We start from the raw sequence: 19,953 nt of genomic DNA, 5'->3' as shown, positions 1-19,953 counted from the left end.
GGCCAGGGCGACAGCTGACCACGCGGCAGGAGGCACATAAAGGGCAGCCTGGTCCCACGCCCCGCGAGGACGCGCGCGGGACGCGCCGGGCTAAGCCCGGGCAAAGGATGGGCCGTCTGTGGCCATCCGGGGCAGGACGAGGCTGGGCTGGGGCATCCCCCTTGGCCCCACTGCACCGGTCCGCCTGGACTATACCCACTGCGAACATAAGGTACCTGATAATATTGATCTAGAGATTGTACTGCCATCTGAACCATGGGTAAAAATCCTCCTGTTACAACACGATCTAGTAACAGACAGAAAAAGTGCACTATGACTCCCTTGCCAAGTCTGACCGCGATAGAAAGGATGCTACAGAAAACTATAGGGGTTGTTGTAACAGCTATAGAGAGCACTGAGAGATGCCTATCACTCCCCCCAAATATGCGTCTTCCCTCATTACACCCTAACACTACTGTTACACAGGTAGATTCCTTTGGTTCTATACTTCTGGATTCCTATGCAGAGCTCCCAAGGACAGAGGGTAATTATAACATCTTGCCACTACAAAACCCACCTCTTGCAATGTTCCCGACTGCTACTAAACTTTGACAAACCCCAACCCTACAGTCCCAGGACATATCTGTGGAGTCCTCCTTTTTAAAAAATGATTTAACGGACTTGGAGGGTTTGGACGCCCCTTTTTTGGGGCCTCCAAAGCAGGTTAAGCCCTTAAATGTACTAGACAGGTCACCAACTTCGTTAACCAATGAGGAAATAAGCTATCTAAATCATAATGACTTGATATTAGTCCAGGAGACATCTTTAACTAATGATGCTTTGTCCTCTAAAATGGTTAACCGACAACCCGAAATTCGAGCAAAAACTGGAGGCACTTCAAAAAGAAAAAGGAAAGAAACTGTACAAAAAGGGAGGAAACCAAAAATATTAAAAACTGTAGATCTGGTAAATCCTGAACAAGGGCTACCTACAGGAAGGGTATCCGTAAGGCCTGACGATAATCAAGGGAGACTTACTCGAACCACTATAGGTAGCTGTACCGAAACAATCCCTCCCGCCTCTATTGAGGGTGTTGGAGGGTCAATGGCACATATAGAGCATATTATTAGATCAATGATCCTGCCACTCCTTGAAAGGATAAAATTGGTAAATGAAAAGCTAGAGAGATTCGAACAGTTAACCCTAGATAACTTTACCTCCTTAAAAAACTTGATAAAAGTTGAAGTTAGAGGTAGAATGGAGAACATATCGCCACCTTATGGGGATCCTGTAATTGCTACAGGGGCTGCAACTGTTGTAGTTACTGTTCAACCGACAAAGGTATGGAATCGAAAGGATCCCATTTGTAATAAACAGATAAAAAAAAACCCTGGTAAAAGTGTACAAGGTATAACAACCAGTGAAGGAAAAAATGTGAGTGGGAGGGTCGTTTGCCCCGAAAGTGTACAAAAAATAAAAGACAACTACAACACCAACACAAAAGCCCCATTGGAAACGATTGACCTACCGCCAGAGTCATTACCATATGTAATTGTGCTTACTGGCATCCCAGAATTAAAGAAGGGGAAACCAGAATCTTATCAAGAACTAAAAAATAAAGTGATATTTTGGTTGAATAAGAATAGGCCGATCCCTAGATACTTGAAAGGAGAAATACTGTTTGTTAGAAGGGCTAATTGGATAGGAAGAAGACCAAAAGACATACAAGGAGACATAATTATTGTTAATTTTAGAGACAGTAATGTAGTAAGATTAGTTTGCAATGAACAGCACTACATTGATAGGGGTCCTATTAGAGTAAAAAACCTTAATTATTTTTACAGTGAGAAGGCCATGCGAATACATAGACACCAGCAAACCACGGCCCATGAAGTGATGTCGGGAGGTCTTAACACCTACCCTCCCGTAGCTACAAAAAATTACTTTTCAGAATTATATGGGCTAGATGAGGTAGACTGACTGGAAGAAGTTTATGGAAAGGAAATTAGTGACATAACTGTTAACTCCATACAGGTGAATGAGGACAGGTGTAATACAAGGGAAGTAGTAAAACAGGGCTCTAACCCCATTCCGATGGATCAACTGGGAAATAATAACTTATTAACATCGATAATTGGCGAAGGCATAAATATGGATCACAACCAACTTGATAGCAAGGACAATGTCGAGGTCAAACTAATTTCTTGGAACATTGCCGGAATAAGGAAAAATATGTCTGATCCCGCATGGCACGACTATATTAATAATGGGGATCTCATTTTGTTTCAAGAAACAAGGGGAGTAGAAAACTTCTTCAAAGTAGGCTATATGTCATTTTATATACCGGCATCAAATTTAAATAAAGGCAGACCCTCTGGTGGTCTGATAATCTGGGCAAAAATTACGCTGGGCATTGACTTTAAACAGATAGACTCTAATAGTCCTGACATTCTGGCTATAAAATCCCAAGATGTTAAAGGACGGGCAATCTGTATTATCAACATTTATAATAGACCCCAACCGTCAAATAAAGAATCAGAGACAATTGCCCAGTTAGATAGTATTATCTATAATCTAGACCTAAAACTATGTTGATCATAGGGGGAGACTTTAATAGGAATTTCGAACCAGTTATGGGTCTAGAAGATATCTATGAGGAAGAAGACAATGCTAATAATATCCCCAGTATTGATGCAAGCCATATAACACCCTGTACAAAAGGCTCTTTGCAATTGTTAAAAATGACAATGGAATATGGTCTACACTCCTGCAATGGGCGACTTCCATCAGATTGCCCAAGTAAACCAACCTTCAAAAGAGGTTGTTTTACTAGCCACGTAGATTATATACTGGTTTCTTTAAGTCTATGGCCAATGCTCATGGACCTGAAGGTGGATAACCATATAGAAAGTGACCACTTGCCTCTTTCTTTGACCATTCTTAGCTCACTATTCGTGCCCCATACAGAGATGGTTCCTCGAGATTATAATTCTTCACATGACCCTTTAGAGTCAAATAATCGTAGGTCCTTAAAATGGCCCGCTGTAATGGGTAATGCTGTCATCATTAAGAAAATTTATGAACTCTATGTAACACTCATGTCGCCGCTAGTTGATACTAATACTTAGGATTTCTCCTCAATAGCAGTGCATGGGAACCTGATACAGCAACTTAGTGTGATCCTTTCAAAAGGGACTAAAAAAGTACAATCTCGCCGAAACAACTACCCGAAGGAAGGACTTTGGTATAATAAAGCCTGTCGTCAGGCTAAATCAGAACTAATAAAAGCTGTAAAAGGGAATCAAACAAACATTGTTAGAGATAAGAGAATGCATTACAAAAAAAACATCTTATTAGCTAAAAAGGAATGGAACGAAAAAGTTTGGACGGACTTGCTTCAAGCATGTAAACTAAAAGACCAAACATTGTTTTGGAATCTTATAGCTAGAGGCACTAAAGAAGGGCCCCTATCCAGGGATAGGTTTCTAGAGGAAAATATTTGGGTCAAACACTTCTCTACACTATATTCATGTGGAGGGTATGAGGAAGAGTGGATACATGAATGTACAGAGCTAAACACATGTGAAACATCCCTAACATTTAGTTTGACAGATACTATATTAGCTATTAATGCAGTCAAACAGGGTAAAGCTCCAGGCCCAGATAAAATTCCCGGGGACCTCTGGAAACATGAGAATCCCTTGTGGGCACCATACATTAATTTGCTCAGTAATGATATTGCAAGAGGAGCTCCAATCCCGGAGACCTGGCGGGGCGCAGAAATTGTGACTATTTTTAAGAAGGGAGATAGACTTAATCCATCACATTATAGACCTATCAGTTTGATAGATGTCCTTCAAAAGATTTTTGCCCGTCAACTTTTAAGTAAGCTAAATATGTGGATCGAGGATAATTTTATTTTAACAAAATACCAGGCAGGTTTTAGAGTTAGAATTAGCATGGTAGATCAAGTTTTTAGATTTTTATGTTTAATTTGGAAATACATTAATATAAGGAAATCTCACTTATATGTAGCTTTTGTGGACCTCAGAGCGGCCTTTGATCTGGTCCCCAGGGGGAAGCTATGGAAATTGCTAAGGGATATGGGTGCCCCCGGGGAAATTCTCCAACAACTGATCAGGCTGCACGAGGGTAATTACGCAAGAGTGAGGTGGTGACCTAATGGAGAGCTGACAGAGAGAATAGATATAAAGAGAGGCGTCAGGCAAGGTTGTGTCTTGGCGCCAACCCTCTTCTCCCTTTATGTGAATAACATCCCAGACACCCTCTTGGGCTGCGAGCATGACTCTCCCAAGTTGTGTGGTCAGGCCGTTCCGGCCTTATTGTTTGCGGATGACACGATTTTAATCTCCCAGACCCCTAAAGGACTACAGAATCTGTTGAATAAATTCCTGTCCTATTGTTTGGACAAAAATCTTGAAATCAATGCTTCCAAAACTAAGGTCATGATGATCAGTCCTCATAGAGGTTTTAACAAAGTTTTTATTGTAAATAATGAAAAGATTGAACATGTGAAAAAATTTAAATACTTGGGTATTACCCTAGATACTAAAATGAATTGGAAGCCACAAATAGAAAAATCGAGGTTAATACTAACACAAAATCAAGCCCCCATAATTAGGAAGTTTAAGAATAGCTTTGTTAGAGCAGTATCACCTGCAATTGAGCTATTCAAATATAAAGCTCAATCAGCTACCCTATATGGGGCAGAATTATGGGGCCACGTAGTAAGAGATGCCTTTTCAGTTCAAGAAAACAGCTTTTTTAGACAACTTTTAGCTGTCCCAGGCTGCAGCCCCTTAACTCCTTTCATTTGGGACTTGAACATACGTCGTTCGGATGATCATGCCCACTTACGTCCATTACTATATTGGGTTCGCCTGTGGTGCACTGATGAGCTAGTGGACTACAGAGATGCACTAAAGGAAATAATGCAAATAAAGAATACCACCCAGTTGGCATGGTTAGTGCATATCGAAAACTGGTTCTCAAAACTGGGCCTACGTAGTTTTTGGACAGATCCTGATTCCCTTACCAACTCCTCTAAAAAATTGTTGAAGGCAAGATATTGGGAATACATTCATAATTGTCTATTACAAAACTCTAAAGTAGGAATATTGACCCTTACATTTTTCAATGTTAAAACTGAAAGTAAATTTGAATGCTTCATGGACGAAATTCAGCCCCCTCTGGCTAAATCACTGTATTTAAAGTACCGTTATGGCATTTTACAATTTAAATCTAGAACATCAACGTGGGTGTGTAATAAAGGACTTGGGTGCAGTACCAAATCTGACTTGTGCCAATTGTGTGATATGGGTGTTAAGGAGGACGAGGCCCATGTTCTATTTATATGCCCTGCATATTTGCAGGCAAGGATAAAGTGGATTAAACCCATTTGCCTCCTCTTAGGTTTTCGGCGCATTAAAGATGGGGAAAGAGTGTTCAAGGGTGATACGTCACAGACTATAGTATTTAGCCTGAGCCGTTTTCTACTTGCTGTAGCGATAGTCAGGAAAAGAAATGGCTTAAAAATGTAATGGTATTGTCAGGGGAAGTACTGATTTGACACGTATTAGCCTTAAAAATGTACCCATTGAATGCAAAATTGTTAAATAAGGGGGATCTTCTTCTTTTGGAAGCCCTCTTTGTACATTAATTTGTTGTAATATGTGTAAAGTTTTATAGATCACTATGACTCAGTCACCTATTAGCCCTGACATTTTTTTCTCCTGGTATTTTTAACTTTTCTACCGCATTTTTTTTTTTTTATAAGTATTACCTCGCCCATGGATGTTTGGCTTTGCTCAAAGGACTGATGAATTTATATTGTGCTTAGAAGAATCTCTAAAGCTTTTACATATTGTGTGCCCTTTCTTGTATTTACGTATGTACTAATTGTATTTCCCCTAAATGGTATATCCTGTTTATGATGATTGTTTTTAAATATTGTATTGTACTCTTTTATGGTTATTTCAACCCGAAATAAAGAAATTGAATGAATGAATGAAACACAGATCATTTGAATTCCAACAAAAACATCCAACAGAAAAATATACAATCAAAAGATTGATGGTCTGGTAAAGCGGAGGTCTCAAATCAGCATGCGCAAACTGCACTGCACCTGGTTTCCGATCAGTGATTTATTTTGACATGTAATAGATGTACAATTCAGTTACATTGTAAAATTGCAGCATCACAGAAAGTCGCAAACCCTCCCGCTTCATGAAAATTAGGGGTATATGTACAAGAACTGCCGCTAACTCGCGTTAGCGTTAGTTAGCAGCAGTTTTCTTAACGCGGTCTATCACCAAAATCGATCGCCCTGTTAGTGATGTTTTTACAATACGTCGCTACATGGCGATAGTTTCAGGCAGCCACAGAGAAAACTGCCGCTAACACTAGCATGAAGGCGATACAAATTGTGGCGTTAGCAGGCGAACACTGATTAAAGGTCCCTTAGCAGCAAAAAAAAACTCACGTTAGTCAGTCCAACGTGACTTTTTTTTGCCTCTGAGGCAAAAATAGCCTATAAGTCCCCCTCCAATGGAGAAGAGTAAACAAAACCAAGGGCATGCAGAATGGAGCAGTCAGGGTCGAGTGCAGCACAGATCAACAACCCCCCACGGCCTCAACAGCCAGGATGATGAGCCAGAGTCCCAGGAGAAGAGGAAATTAAGGGCTGGCCTTGGCTTTTCTTGAACTTTAAAGACACCTCTTATCTGGAAGAGTATATGGATACAATGGAGCCCCCGGCTACCACATCTCTTTATATCAAGTTCCGTTTCAGGACCTAGCCACTTCGATCATTTATTGCAAAGTGGCAATGTCCCCATGATGATGCTGAACCTGACTTAAGCTGTCCTTTTGCAGTGAGGCTAAGGAAACTAAACAGTGAGAAATGTGAGAAGCCTCCTCTGAAGGACACAAAGGTCATGGAGTGGCCGGCGGCGAAGGCGTTGTTTCTCTGGGCTCCGGTGAAGCTGTCGGGGACAGAGATTGGGCCGGAGTGACCTGTGGAGAAGGGTAAGGAGAGACCTTGTCCTTGCGGTGACGTCGGAGAACAGGAGACCCCGACTTCGGTGTTTCATCCTTTGATGACTGACGTCGGGATCCATAGTGCTGCTTCTATTTATGCTTCCTCAACGACTTCTAGGTATGCAGAGTCGGTGACTTAGGCCTGGATCTCGACATCCTTCGACCTTTTCTGTTTTTACCCTTTGGCAATAAACAGCTTGGCCTCCCTCTCCTTTAAGGCTTTGGGGTTCATGCAGCTGTATGACGAACACTCCCCGACGTCGTGGTCCGCGAGAGGCACCATAAACAATAATAATGGGGGTCAGTACTTGACATCTGACCCCCCCACATTCCCTGCATGGCTTAAAACTGGACTTCCTCTGGGTTGCCATAATCGCTGCTACAATTACACGAAGTACTTGCAACAAAGAAACTCCCAGAAATGGAAAGCCCTAGAAAAAAACGTTACGCGTCGACAGCGTGGAAAAAAGGGAACTGATGTCAGCATGCCGACGAGGTCTTCTGATGGCTCCGATTAAGTCACGTGGAGTCGCGTGAGGAGCTGTTCCATTGTGACGTCCTCGTCGACGTGGGAAAACTATGGAGAAATTTTGCTGTGGAATGCTGCGCATGTGGGTAATTCAAAAGGTGAGGAATCCACAGGCAGGTGTATCCATCAGAAAGTTAGTAGCTATAAAATTCTGCAAATAGCGATAGATTCTGGTTTTGAATATTATTGTTACATTTTCATTACAGAACGGTTCAGGATGAGTTAAAAATAATATTCTCATTTTATTTTATTATGACTGGTCCTCCTTCTGATTTTTTAGATTCCCTTGCCCTATTCATTCCCCTCTACCACAAATGTTATTGCCTGCTTTTACCGGAGACTCCGCTGTTTCACTGCCCTTATTTTCTGTCCATTTTCTATTACCTAAAACTAATGCTTCAGTATTTCTTTTAGTTTGCCCTAATCACGTGCTTTTTATTTTGTAAATATGTGTGCTTTGTTCCAAATGTTTTGTCTGATAAAATAACGCCCTACTGGCCACAGTGTCATAAAAAAATGAAAGGAAAATGATTCCCTGTAGTTGAAAGCTATTTGAATTCCGCCTTGTGCCAACTCCCACATAGCCTTCTGCACTTGTTGAAAGGCAAGCTCCATGTGCCCAATACTCATGCATGACAAGGAGCTTTTCCAACCCTAAGTGTTGCAGTCCAGGCAAAGCATGGGAACAGCTTCGACCTAAATAGTACAGAGGACGACTGTGGTAAAGTAGATCATTTTTGATGATCTCAGACAAACACACCTACATTCTTAATGAGCCCTAAAGGGCTGTCCAGCTCTTTTCAACACCAAAGAACTTTAGGATCCCCTTTCAAGGATCTTACAGAGAAAACATTAAATGAGATTGGTGCATTACCGAAGCCTCTACAGGCATCAAACAAAAATTCACCTCTCCTTGGAACAAGGATTTGTGCCACGTAGAGAAGAATTAATTTCTCCTATGGAAAACCATCTGGCACACAAAAGGATCACTAAATCAAGTTTCCTGCCTAAACTGTGATCAAGGAACTGTGAAGATGGCAAGGAAGGAATAAAAGATTCTGCTAGCCCAAACAGCAAAAGACAAATTTAATTACTTTAAAATATTTGCCATATTTAAGACAAGACAAAGAACAAGAAAAAAAGATAGGGATATCAGCCTAAATTAGCTTTCCCCATACACATTTTGGGGCAGATTTAAAAGGAACTGACGCATCTGCATAGATGCGTCAGTTTCGTTGCGCCAGTGCTAAATTTCCTTTCGCACCAATACAGTGCTCCATGGCGCAAGAATTAACAGATGCGTCAGAAATGCATCTATCTATTGGCACCAAAGTGACGCATTGATTGAGTTGCTCATGAAAGTGACTCAACTCCAGCAGTGCACCACAACAGATAAGTAAGTCCCATACACAAAGCCATGCGTCATTCCTTATGCCTGGTCTGATCAGGCGTTGGTATTTTGACGCAGTGAAGGAGTAGAGTGACGCAGTGAAATGTTGTACATTTCACTGCGTCAGTTCTACATTAATCCCGGGTGTAGTACTCCGCTCCGCCCACGGAGTGTATGTAGCGTTGCCTGCTTCGCAGTTTACGAAGTAGGCGCAGCAGGCAGCGCTACGCACACACTGCGGCGAAGCAGAGCTGCCCGCCACGCGCCGCCCGCCCACCCTAATTTTAAAATAAATTAAAGAATTTAAAAGTAAATTAAATACCTTACCTGCGGTGCGGCGTCCCGGGGTTCCCTCTTCCTGCTTGACAGGCAACTTCTTCTCACAAATGCGCAGGCGCGGACGCCCGCGCATGCGCATTTCTCATGAGAAATGCGAACGCGCGGGCATCCGCGCATGCGCATTTGTGAGAAGAAGTTGCCGCCAAGCAGGAAGAGGGAGCCCCGGGACGCTGCACCGCAGGTAAGGTATTTAATTTACTTTTATAATACTTTAACTTATTTTTAACTTATTTTAAAATGAGGGCGGGAGGGAGGCGGGCGGCGCGTAGTGGGGCTACGCGGAGCACGCGAGTGTGCATAGATTTGGCCACACTACGCGATGACCCACGTAGCCCCACTACGCCCAGGGTTATTCTACATGTGTTTTTGGGAGCGCCCACCCTCCATACATTATACCTGACGCAGGTATAATATGACGCAGGGCTTTACAACGTGATGCATCTCCCTAGATGCGGCACGTTGTAAATTGGCCCCATTGTTTGCGCTGCCATTGCGTCAAAAAAATGTACGCAACGGCAGCGCAAGGGGCTTGTAAATCTGCACATAGATGTCTTACTGTTCAGCCTCCCTTTTCTACATGTATCAAGAGGATAACACCAACAATAAAGTGTAGGTTTTACTATATACTACAATGTACAAAGACTTGTTTTTAATTTAAATTATATTAAGTTATCTGAATTAGGAATAAAAGGGCATACCTTGTGTAGTTACAGATTTATCATCCTTTTCTTTAGCCTTTCCTTTAGCCGATTCGCCTCTTGGTTTGTCTTCTTTGTCTTTAGTTTTTCCTTTAGGTGATTCACCTCTATGTTTTTCCTCCTTCTCTTTGTGTTTTCCCTTTGCTGATTCAGCTCTAGGTTTGTCTTCCTTTTCTTTGCCCTTTGTTTTCAGTGACTCGGCTCCTGAAGTGAATGTGCTCTGTTTCCTATAAACCACAGTGTTGTGCATTAATTGTATGATTTTTAGCAATAAGTTATGTTTGTCATTTATCCGACGATTGCATGGTTTTACCACATAATTGTTCAGAACCTTCATATACTATACTTTGTATTGTACAGTATTGTAGAATTGATGTTCAACGAAAAGAAAGAGACATTGGCAGTTCATGTTTGTCAGGTAAAAACTGCAACTGGAAAAATAGCATACAGATACATTTGATAACGGATGAAAAAAGACAAACAATCCTCTTCATAACGAATCCCAAGAAAACATGTGCACTGTTAACGATCTGATCTCTATACCTGCGGGGTTTATTGAAATAAGGATATTTTATACATGAGCTCAGCTCCTTACAAACAATAACGCAGCAGAATTGCTTAAAAATACTGAAATGAGCACCTTCTTCTTGGGAGCTCAACAGCATTTATTTTGTGTCTGCTTCCTGGATGAGTACCTAGGCACTTGTACCCAGCTTTATCTTTACTATACTCGCAGTCTGAATGAATAGGACTAACTGAGGCCATACATGTTCTTTTTCTTTCACTCATTGAAGAAAATATTCTAAATAGATGTGTACTCTATTGGGAATACTTTGGACAGTCTTTAGACACCAGATCAAGGAGACTAAAATGTGGGTATATGTCTTATTAGGTGTTTGGCAGCGCGCAGTCTCTTATGGCCAATACACTCCTGCCAGGCAAACAGTCCCAGGTAGCAAGCCATTCGTATGTGGATGGCTCGCATTCAATTCTGTTGTCTTTGAGAACAGTGAGAAAGAAATAAGGAAGCACCTGCATTCTACCATGTTCAGCATTTCATGTACCAAGTGTGAGAAACTGGCTTGGTATATGCTGTACGCTTATGTAAGTGGTTATCTTGTACCAATCCAGACAACCCTTATGGTGCTTTTAGTGGTCTCAGACAACCTTAGAAAGCTCAATAAGTGGTAGCTGTGGATAGCAGCCTTTAGGCTTAGTCCAGAAGGAGTGTAAAGCAGCTAGTTTTACCAGAAAATAATCTTATAGGTATCGATTACTTGAAAAAGAACCACAAAGTGTATTTATTGTAAGACACTCACTAACACATACAGATATCTCATAGCCGGAGATATACATAATGCACACAATACTTTTCAACAGAAACAGGTAAGTAGCAGGTAATACACAATGGTCACCAGGGGGAGACCAAACCATATTCTAAAATCGTGGTATGCGAACCACGACTCAAGGCAAGAATATGCCCAGAAGACAAAGAAGTGGCGGGGACCAAGGAACCACCCGAGGTAAGCACCAGGAGCCCCAAGGAGGCCGTGTGCAGAGTGGTAACATGACCGCCGGATCAATGCAAGTCAATGGGTAAGTTGCAGTTGCAATTTTAAAGAAGGACCCTTTCCAGTGGACCCTGAAGAAACGCCATGGAGGCAGAAGGTTGGAGAGCCACCTCACCCGTGAATACCATAGGAACCAGGATGCATGCACAAGGGAAGCCGGGTGCATAGGTGTGAAGTGGCATCAGAAACCGCTGTCGAACCCAGTGGAGGACTTCAGGAAGATGCCGTTGCTGGAGAAGGTGAAAGTGTCTGGTGGAACCCAAAGGTGGATTCAAGATATGAGGAACGGGCAAGCAGAGGGGACAGAGTCTATGCCACTCAGGAGCGACCAGGAGGCACGGAAGACGAATGCCCACAGATGCAGTGTTGCAGGAGAGCCGACGATGAACTTGAAACTGCAGCTGTGTGGACCAGGCGATGCTGTGCAAAACCAGGAGCCATACACAAGCTGTTCCACGTCGGATGTCAAGAGCTGAGGGGTCGGTGTATGGCGGGAGCACCAACAAGCATTGGCAACTGCAACCAATGTGGAAGTTGAAGAAGGTACAATGTCGGGACCAACAAGGTCCAGGAGACTCACCACAAGCAGGGGAGTCAAGGCAGGCCTGAGCAATCAGAGGAGCCTAAAGAATTCAAAGGTGACCCTCAAAAGGACCCACAGACTGGAGGCACTGGAATCGCGAGAGGACCTCGAGCAGCTCACGACAGATGCAGGTCCACGGTGCATGTGATGAGGTGAGGGCAAAGATCTTGGTCACTTAAGATGCTTGAGGTTGGGGCTACTTGGAGCCCGAAGATCTTTGTGGAAGGAAGCCAACAAGCCTTTGCAGCTGAAAGTCGACGAGGTGCACAGGGTTTCAGTTCCTGCCGCTCCGACGAGGGGTACTGGCCTCAAACTTGGTGAGAGGACAGGGCAGGCCCGAGGGATTAGAAGAACCACCACCTGTGTGGCAGAGCTTTTCGGAGTCCATGGAATCCCTGGGTCAGCAGACCGGTCAGCTTAGTTGCAGTGCCTGCAGATGTAGGGAAGTGACTCCGTCACTTCAAGGGAGATTCCTTCAGGTGTCTTGGATGCCCACAGGCCTTGGAAGGCTCCTTTTATGGTGCACAGGCACGGACATTACAGCAGATGAGCAGGGTGAGGAGATCAGGAGCAGCAGGAGTCTTCCCGGTTGCAGCCTTGATGCCCAGAGCGAAGTCCAGAGTGCCTGGATGGTTGAAGAAGTGGTCTCTGAAATTAATCTTGTCCCACGACGAATCTAGGGACTCTCCCACAGGTAAGCCCTTAAGTACCCTAAGCAAAGGTTTGGGACGATTCAGGGGTGCCTCCCTCAGGAGGGGCTGGACAAGGGGAAGGATAGTCCCCTGTCCAGTTTCACGCCAGAGTGGGAGCCAACGGCTCCCTTAACTGGTTTGAGCTGGACTATGAATGGCGGGCACCAAGTGTGCTCTCCACGCAGACTATGTGGCACTGCCAAGTGCCCCCACCCTGCCCTAATACACTAAACCCTGTCTGGGAGGTGACCACACCTTCTTGTAACAGAATACTTATTGTTCGGCCATCACCTGCCCAAGCTTGGCTCAGCAGCAGGAGGGCAGAAACGTGTCTCTGGCCAGCAGCAGCCCTTGCTTGCTATCCGGGTCAGCAAGACTGGTACCGGGAGCATCGCGGGTCTCCCCAAGGAGCTTTAAGGTGCATGGAATCATACCCCCACACTGGGGTATGATTCCAACATGTTTGATACTAAACATGATAGGATTCGTTACAGCCAGTTTCAAGATGGTCACCGCGTAAGGACGCAGTACCCCTCAATATGTTATATGGCTATCTCACAACCCGGGAGAATGGACTCCGTAGGCTGTAGGGGTGTCCTGCTCATGCATGGGCACCCTCACACTTAGAACCAAGCACCCTGCCTTCAGGAATGAAAGACCTGCTTTAGTGGTGACCGATAGGTTTTAAGTGCAGTGACCTTAGATATAGGTAAACCTATATTGTTTGTAAGTGGTGCCAGCACAAGTGTACACAGGCTGTAATGGCAGGCCTGTAGTTACATATTGAGTGGTCTCCCATGGGTGGCATAATACATACTTCAGCCCATATGGGACCCCTGGTGTACCTGTGCTCTGGGTACCTTAGTAGCATATACTAGGAACTGATAAGGTTACACAAGTGTTCAAATCTGGGCTGTACCTACGTACTTACGTACTTACCAAACCAATTTGGGGGAGAAAGCACAGAGAACGGGGTCCTGATTAGCAGGATCCCATTTAGACTAGTCAGAAACAGCATTGCATAAAGCAAAAAGTGGGGGTAACCATAAAAGCAGATTCTACTTTCCTACACTAAGCAACATGGGAGATGAACAATCCTTCAATCTGTGCACATGGGGAAAGGGCTAGGAGTCAGAGCAAGATTTCCATTTCCGTAGCTATCTCAAAATTTCCCAAATCAGATCTTTAAAAAAGGTCTAAATCATCTAACTCAAGTAGAATCATGTGTACAAGATCGTCGGACTCTTAAGACTCTAAAGCATGCTTATCTCGTACAAAAAAGTTATAATGAAAGAAAGGTTCAAAAATATTTTACACATACTTTTCCTGTTCACTACAAAATCAAGTACTGCCTTATAAGAATGGGAAACTTAACATCATTTGTTCGTTTACCACCATGGTCGATGCGTCCAGTATCAACCGAATGTCGTCCATGTGGACAAACTCAGGAGAATATATCTCACCTTCTCTGACTTTGCCTAGTCCTAATCGAGGACCGCAGGAAACTCCGCCATCAAATATGGATTAAACAAGGTTCACAAACAATTCAAGAAGCAGTAGACTTCCTGCTCAATGACGCTCATCCTGAATCTATTTGCAGTCAGTCTGGTCAATTTTTAAAATAAAACAGATGTGCTGCTAAGAACTGCTACTCTGCAAGACTCTTGTGGAATATAAGATGTAGCCTCGATAGTTTTTATGTTTAAAGACCAATTGCGTGCAAACAAATATATGTATATACACATATAATTGCTAAACTATACAGAGCTTGTGCAAAATGTTTGCCCTCAGCTAATGTGCCCAATATTTTTCATGCACCGTCACTTTAACCCCTTCAGCGCTGGGCGAATTCCGCCGCGGTGCTGAAGGGTTCGTGCGCGGGCGGGCCGATGACGGAACGGTTCCGTCATGAGCACAGCTCAACCGTGGCTCATGACGGAACCGTTCCGTCATGAGCATGGAAGGGGTTAAGCTTCGTTATAATGAGTGCAATAGCAATGATGGTGGTTTTTAATTAATAATGTATCACTATTAATTTACTCACAAGATACTGCCAATCCTTGTTATTGATGTCCAAAATCACTGGTTAACATTTTTTTATCATAAGTATTTCTACATGTGATATGAACTTATAACAATATTTTTTTTTAAATCTCATCAAAATATATTTTTAATGGCATGTTTTGGAAACATACTTTATTGTGCTGTTTTATATGTTTTACTAATTTGCAATAGTCAAGCAAAAATTAAATAAACTTGAAATAAAAAATAAACAGTGGCAGTTGGCATAGTGTAGTTATGGTACAGATGCACTTTCCATTGAAAAGGCATTTTTTGATATGCCTATACCTTTTGACCTCATGGACTGATTTGCACCACTTTTGGCAGTCTCTTGGAATAGTCAACTAAAGATTGTTAAGCCAATTTACACGTAAATCAACGGAGGAAACAAAAACATGTAGGGGGTGAAAAAAGGTGTGTTTTCCTATTTTAGCTTCCATAGTACATTTTGCTTGCATTGACGGCTAAAAGAGGTGAAGGGATTTACGCCCAACTAGGCATGACAATATAACTTTGCTCAGAGTGTGTGCTTTTTTAGGTCGAGCCTAGCCGAGCGCCTGCACAGCTCTGCGAGGCTTCTTGTGCCTACTCTGTGTGGGTCTGACTCCTCCTACACATTGGATTGGCTTTTGCGTGTGTCTTTCTATACTTAAAGCACACAAATGGCTAAAGGTGGGTGCATGTCATACCTCTTTTAAAATGTTCACTCCCATGCGGTTTTGCCTCGGGAGCGAGCTGCGGCGCGCAGGGCACGAGAAAGCCAAAATCGCATGGCTTATATCAGCATTAAAACCAGATGTTCCGCTAATGGCACAGTGTGATAAAGCTGCAGAGATAGTCTAGTGTGTACTTTTGGTTGCTCGTTTTTCAGCTTGCTGCAGTATTCACAGAGGTTTCTTTATTTCATTCTTTAAATCAGAAAGCACTTTCTTCTTGTAAAGCAGCGAATTTATATATTTAGGGGATTTGCTTTTTTCCCTGCGGTTTCTTCCATTTTCTGAGATAAAGATGTAACTGTTTACGTTATTTTTGCTTTGGGAACCCTTTTCACAGATTAAGGCAAAATTATTCTATGGATCAGTTTGTTTTCAGCGTTTGCAGGCTGGTCCAATTAATTTGAGTCTATGCAGACACACTGCCTCTAAATACCGAGCTATTTCTCATTTTGTCATCTTCCCAGTGCTTGTCCTGTGTCTCCCACTCATATCCTTGCTTCTTTTACCCTGCTTCGCCTCCCCTTCCTATGTCTTCCACTCATATCCTTGCTTCTTTCAGCCTGCCTCACCCCCTTCCCTGTGTATGCCCTATGTGCACCATTCCTGTCCTTGCCTCTTTACCTTGTCTCGCCCCTCCTGTGTCTTCTGTTCCTGTCCTTGCTTATTTTACCCTGCCTGCCTCGCCTCCCCCTTCCTATGTCTTCCACTCATATCCTTGCTTCTTTTACCCTGCCTCGCCTCCCTCTTCCTATGTCTTCCACTCATATCCTTGCTTCCTTCAGCCTGCCGTCCCCCCTTCCCTGTGCATGCCCTATGTGCACCATTCCTGTCCTTGCCTCTTCTCCTTGTCTCGCCCCCTCCTGTGTCTTCTGTTCCTACTCTTGCTTATTTAACCCTGCCTGCCTCACCTCCCCGTTCCTACGTCTTCCACTCATATTCTTGCTTCTTTTACCCTGCCTCGCCTCCCTCTTCCTATGTCTTCAACTCATTCTTGCTTCTTTTACCCTGCCTCACCTCCCTCTTCCTATGTCTTCCACACATATCTTTGCTTCTTTTGCCTGCCTCGCCTCCCACTTCCTATGTCTTTATGTCGGCATGTCATTCCGCGCGGGAGCAGAAAACAGTCCAGACACTAAGATAGGAGGCTCCACTTTGTGTATCGAGTTCTAACATAAGGGGCTTCATGTGCAAATTGTAGCAACTTCAAATGACGTGTTCATGGTCCCTGAGAGTTTGCGAACCACACACATTTGTGCTGTGCACTGGCATGGACTTTGGTAATATTGGTCAAATGCATCAGTTGCACCCATTATGTCTTGTCCATCTCCAAAAGATAAAAACATTAACAGCCCTTTTCTTCTACGCCTAATTTGCTACTGGTCCATTGATACCACCTTCGATTAGATACAAGCATCTTAGAGGCACTATTTTTACTCCCTTAATCTAGTCACTGTTCTTTCTGGCCACACTTTTTCACCACCCCTGTCCTCCTCCACACATTCAGGTGACCTGAGCTAAGAATGGCATACCTCGTTATGTACTTTTTGATTACATGTTTAATTTGTGGGAGTTAAGGGTGCGTTTTCAAACAAAGACATTCTGAACCACAAACGGAAGAGTGTGCAATATGTGTTACACTCTTTGTTGTGATTCGCTGTGGAATGTGTCAATGCTTAGTAGACGCAACTCATTTATACGTTTCTGCCTATCAAAAACGGATGGTAAACCATTAGCACAGAAGATGCTTCCACAGTACCAGTCGCTAAATGCCAAATTTATTTTTGAAAGGAGAACCTATCCCATTAAGCGACATAATCTGGCTGATTTACAAAAATGAATTAAACATTCAATAAATGTAAGTGCAGAAATAACATACATGGTCTGGACCAATTCAAAACAAAAGTCAACATAACAATGCCTTTTTATTAATGTATTTTAAAGACCTGCAAGTGCTGAGTAAACACGCATTTTGTACTTGTAGTCGTTGATTACGAGTAGCAAGGCCAGCAAAAATGTGCCTCTTTTAGTGCCCGCCTTGCTTCTCCTATGTAAGGACTTTAATTACAAAATTCGTATTTACGCACCACTTGCAGGTTTTCAAAACACATAAATAAAAGGCGTTGTCATTTACAATGCCAATAGCTCAAACTCTTGCAAATGCGAGACCTATTGCATTTCAAATGCTTTTTTTGGATAGGTGTACATCCGTTCAATAGTTTGGGAGCTAATAACATTGTAAAAAGGTGCAGAGCAGGGTTTAAATGGGCTACAGTTTTTATTAATCTTAATTGTCTTTATTGTGAAGGATTTATGGATTCAATCTGTGGATGTCCGCAAAAACATAATTTAAAAAAAAAACATAAAGGCTTCCCCATTGGATGAGGGTGCCTTTTCCTTGGTATTTTTTTTAATCTGCAGTTCCAAAGCTGAAACAACGGATCCGAGTGATCTGATTGACTGGCCACAAGAGAAAAATTTCCACTGAGGCTACCATATCAGGATGCTGGGCACAGTCCCCAAGTCCTGAAAATACATTACAAATGCCACATCATGGAGCAGAGTGAGCTCACGATGTTCCCCATGCCATAGTGGAGGACCCATACAGGACAGGAGCCTCTTTGGTTAAATGATAAAAAATAAATTCAATTTTGACAGGTTTATGGACCCCTTTCGGCATTTGCAGTACACTGACACGTAAATTGGTGCTCTTGTCTCTTTCTTGGTACCATGGATCCTGGACACCATTTTACGTCATAACTTACATCACCCATGTTGCAGAAAACACAAAAAAACACAAAACACCCATTTCCAAACGGTATAGGATAAACCGACTATTAAAAGCAAAATGAAGCAGGTGGGGTGAGTTGTGCGACTTGCATACCATAAATAGTGACTTTCAGTTGCTTTGCAAGTTTGAGCCTGATCCACATAGATGTATTCCATGAGAAGCAGCAGCAAGTCCTTCATTAGAGCAAAGGAGAGACGCCCACACCTGCTGTGACCACAGCAAACGTGAAAAATGAAATTAATTTATTACCATTTTATTTTTACTGCGCCAAGCCCAAGCCATTTTTGAGGGCAGGGCAAGGACATTGCTGCTGATTGGCAGCAGGGGAGGAGTGGTAACTACTCCTCTTTATAGTGTGCATGTCGGTTTGGACGCTTGTCTTGCAATGGCCAGCCTGTGTGAGCACTTTAAACCTCCACATCTCAAGTCATGTTAGAAAGCTGGCTGGAGGGCACACGCAGACCCCCAGAGCCAAAAGAAGTGCCAAGCCAGCCCACTCCAACCAATCCTGTCACTACTCTCATGCTGGTTAATACTATCAGCAGCATGAGTGCAGCGTCTGGATTGGTAGAGTAGAGTGGACTCTGGGACTGGCACTCAGACTGCAGAACAATGAGGACACGTGGGTAATTAAAACATATTTCCAGCATGCTGTGCTTACCTTTCTGACCCACTGAGAAACTCACATTGTCTTTAGCCTCAACTCCAGAGCTCTCAATCATTGCCCATTATCAAAAAAAAAACACTGTTAATGAGCCATGATTGGGAGCCTTGGCATTGAGCCTAATGGCATTGTTAGGTTTTCACAGTGCCTGTCACTGGGTTAAAATATTCGCTTTTAGTTGCGGCCGGCATTAATCGCAGGTGGGGGGTTAGTTCAGGTGGGGGGTTAGTTCAGGTGGTGGGTTAGTTCAGGTGGGGGGTTAGTTCACGCGGGAGGGTCACGCGGGGAGGGGTTAATAAACTTGAAAAGCCTACCTTTCGCCGGGACCCCGTTTTCCTGCTCTTCTGCGTCTGGCAAGAACAGGAAGCAGGCAGCCTCCCGCCTAACCCCTAAGCCAATCTCAATGCTGCAATGGCAGTGTTGTGATTGGTCGAGACGCCGACCGGCCACGCACCTATGTGGAGGCCATTTTCTCCATGTAGGCTGCATGCAGCTTACATGGAGAAAAGGCAGAGTGCGCATGACTGGTTTGGTTGGCCCCTGAGGGCCAACCAAACAGTCAGCGCCCTCAGCAGGGGGCAAGCCACTCCTCCCCTGCCCGAGACCAGACCCGCCCACCCCAACCAAACCCTTCTGCTTTCTCGCAGTGCGAGAAGCAGAAATATCAACTGGTAGCTTTACCATTTTATGGTTCCGCTTCCTGCACTGCGAGAAAGCAGTGAGGTGACGTTCCCCCGCCCTAATGGAGGAGCCGCCCCTGTTCGCTTCACTCTTCTCCCCACTGCGAAAGGTCACCGCCCGCCACTCATAGGAAGTTGTAATGCACAGTGTCAAACCAAATCATGAGACGAGTGAAAGGGCTGCCTAAAGAACATTTCAGTTCC

At 43.6% G+C, this 19,953-nt stretch overlaps 1 protein-coding gene across 1 annotated transcript in view; it reads right to left on the bottom strand.

Annotated features, from left to right (window-relative positions):
- Nucleotides 1-19,953, bottom strand: part of CFAP46 (cilia and flagella associated protein 46) — a 1,240,276-nt gene that overhangs the window by 260,754 nt on the left and 959,569 nt on the right. The window contains exon 51 of the mRNA XM_085606190.1: nt 9,995-10,221. Within this exon, the coding sequence (XP_085462316.1) occupies nt 9,995-10,221 (227 nt within the window). The remainder of the gene's footprint in view (nt 1-9,994; nt 10,222-19,953) is intronic.

This window comes from Triturus cristatus, chromosome 1_2 (assembly GCF_964204655.1).
Source record: "Triturus cristatus chromosome 1_2, aTriCri1.1, whole genome shotgun sequence".
In the NCBI taxonomy this organism is placed as follows: Eukaryota; Metazoa; Chordata; class Amphibia; order Caudata; family Salamandridae; genus Triturus; species Triturus cristatus.
The sequence above is the reverse complement of the archived record's forward strand: the minus strand, read 5'-3'. Positions and strand labels throughout refer to the sequence as shown.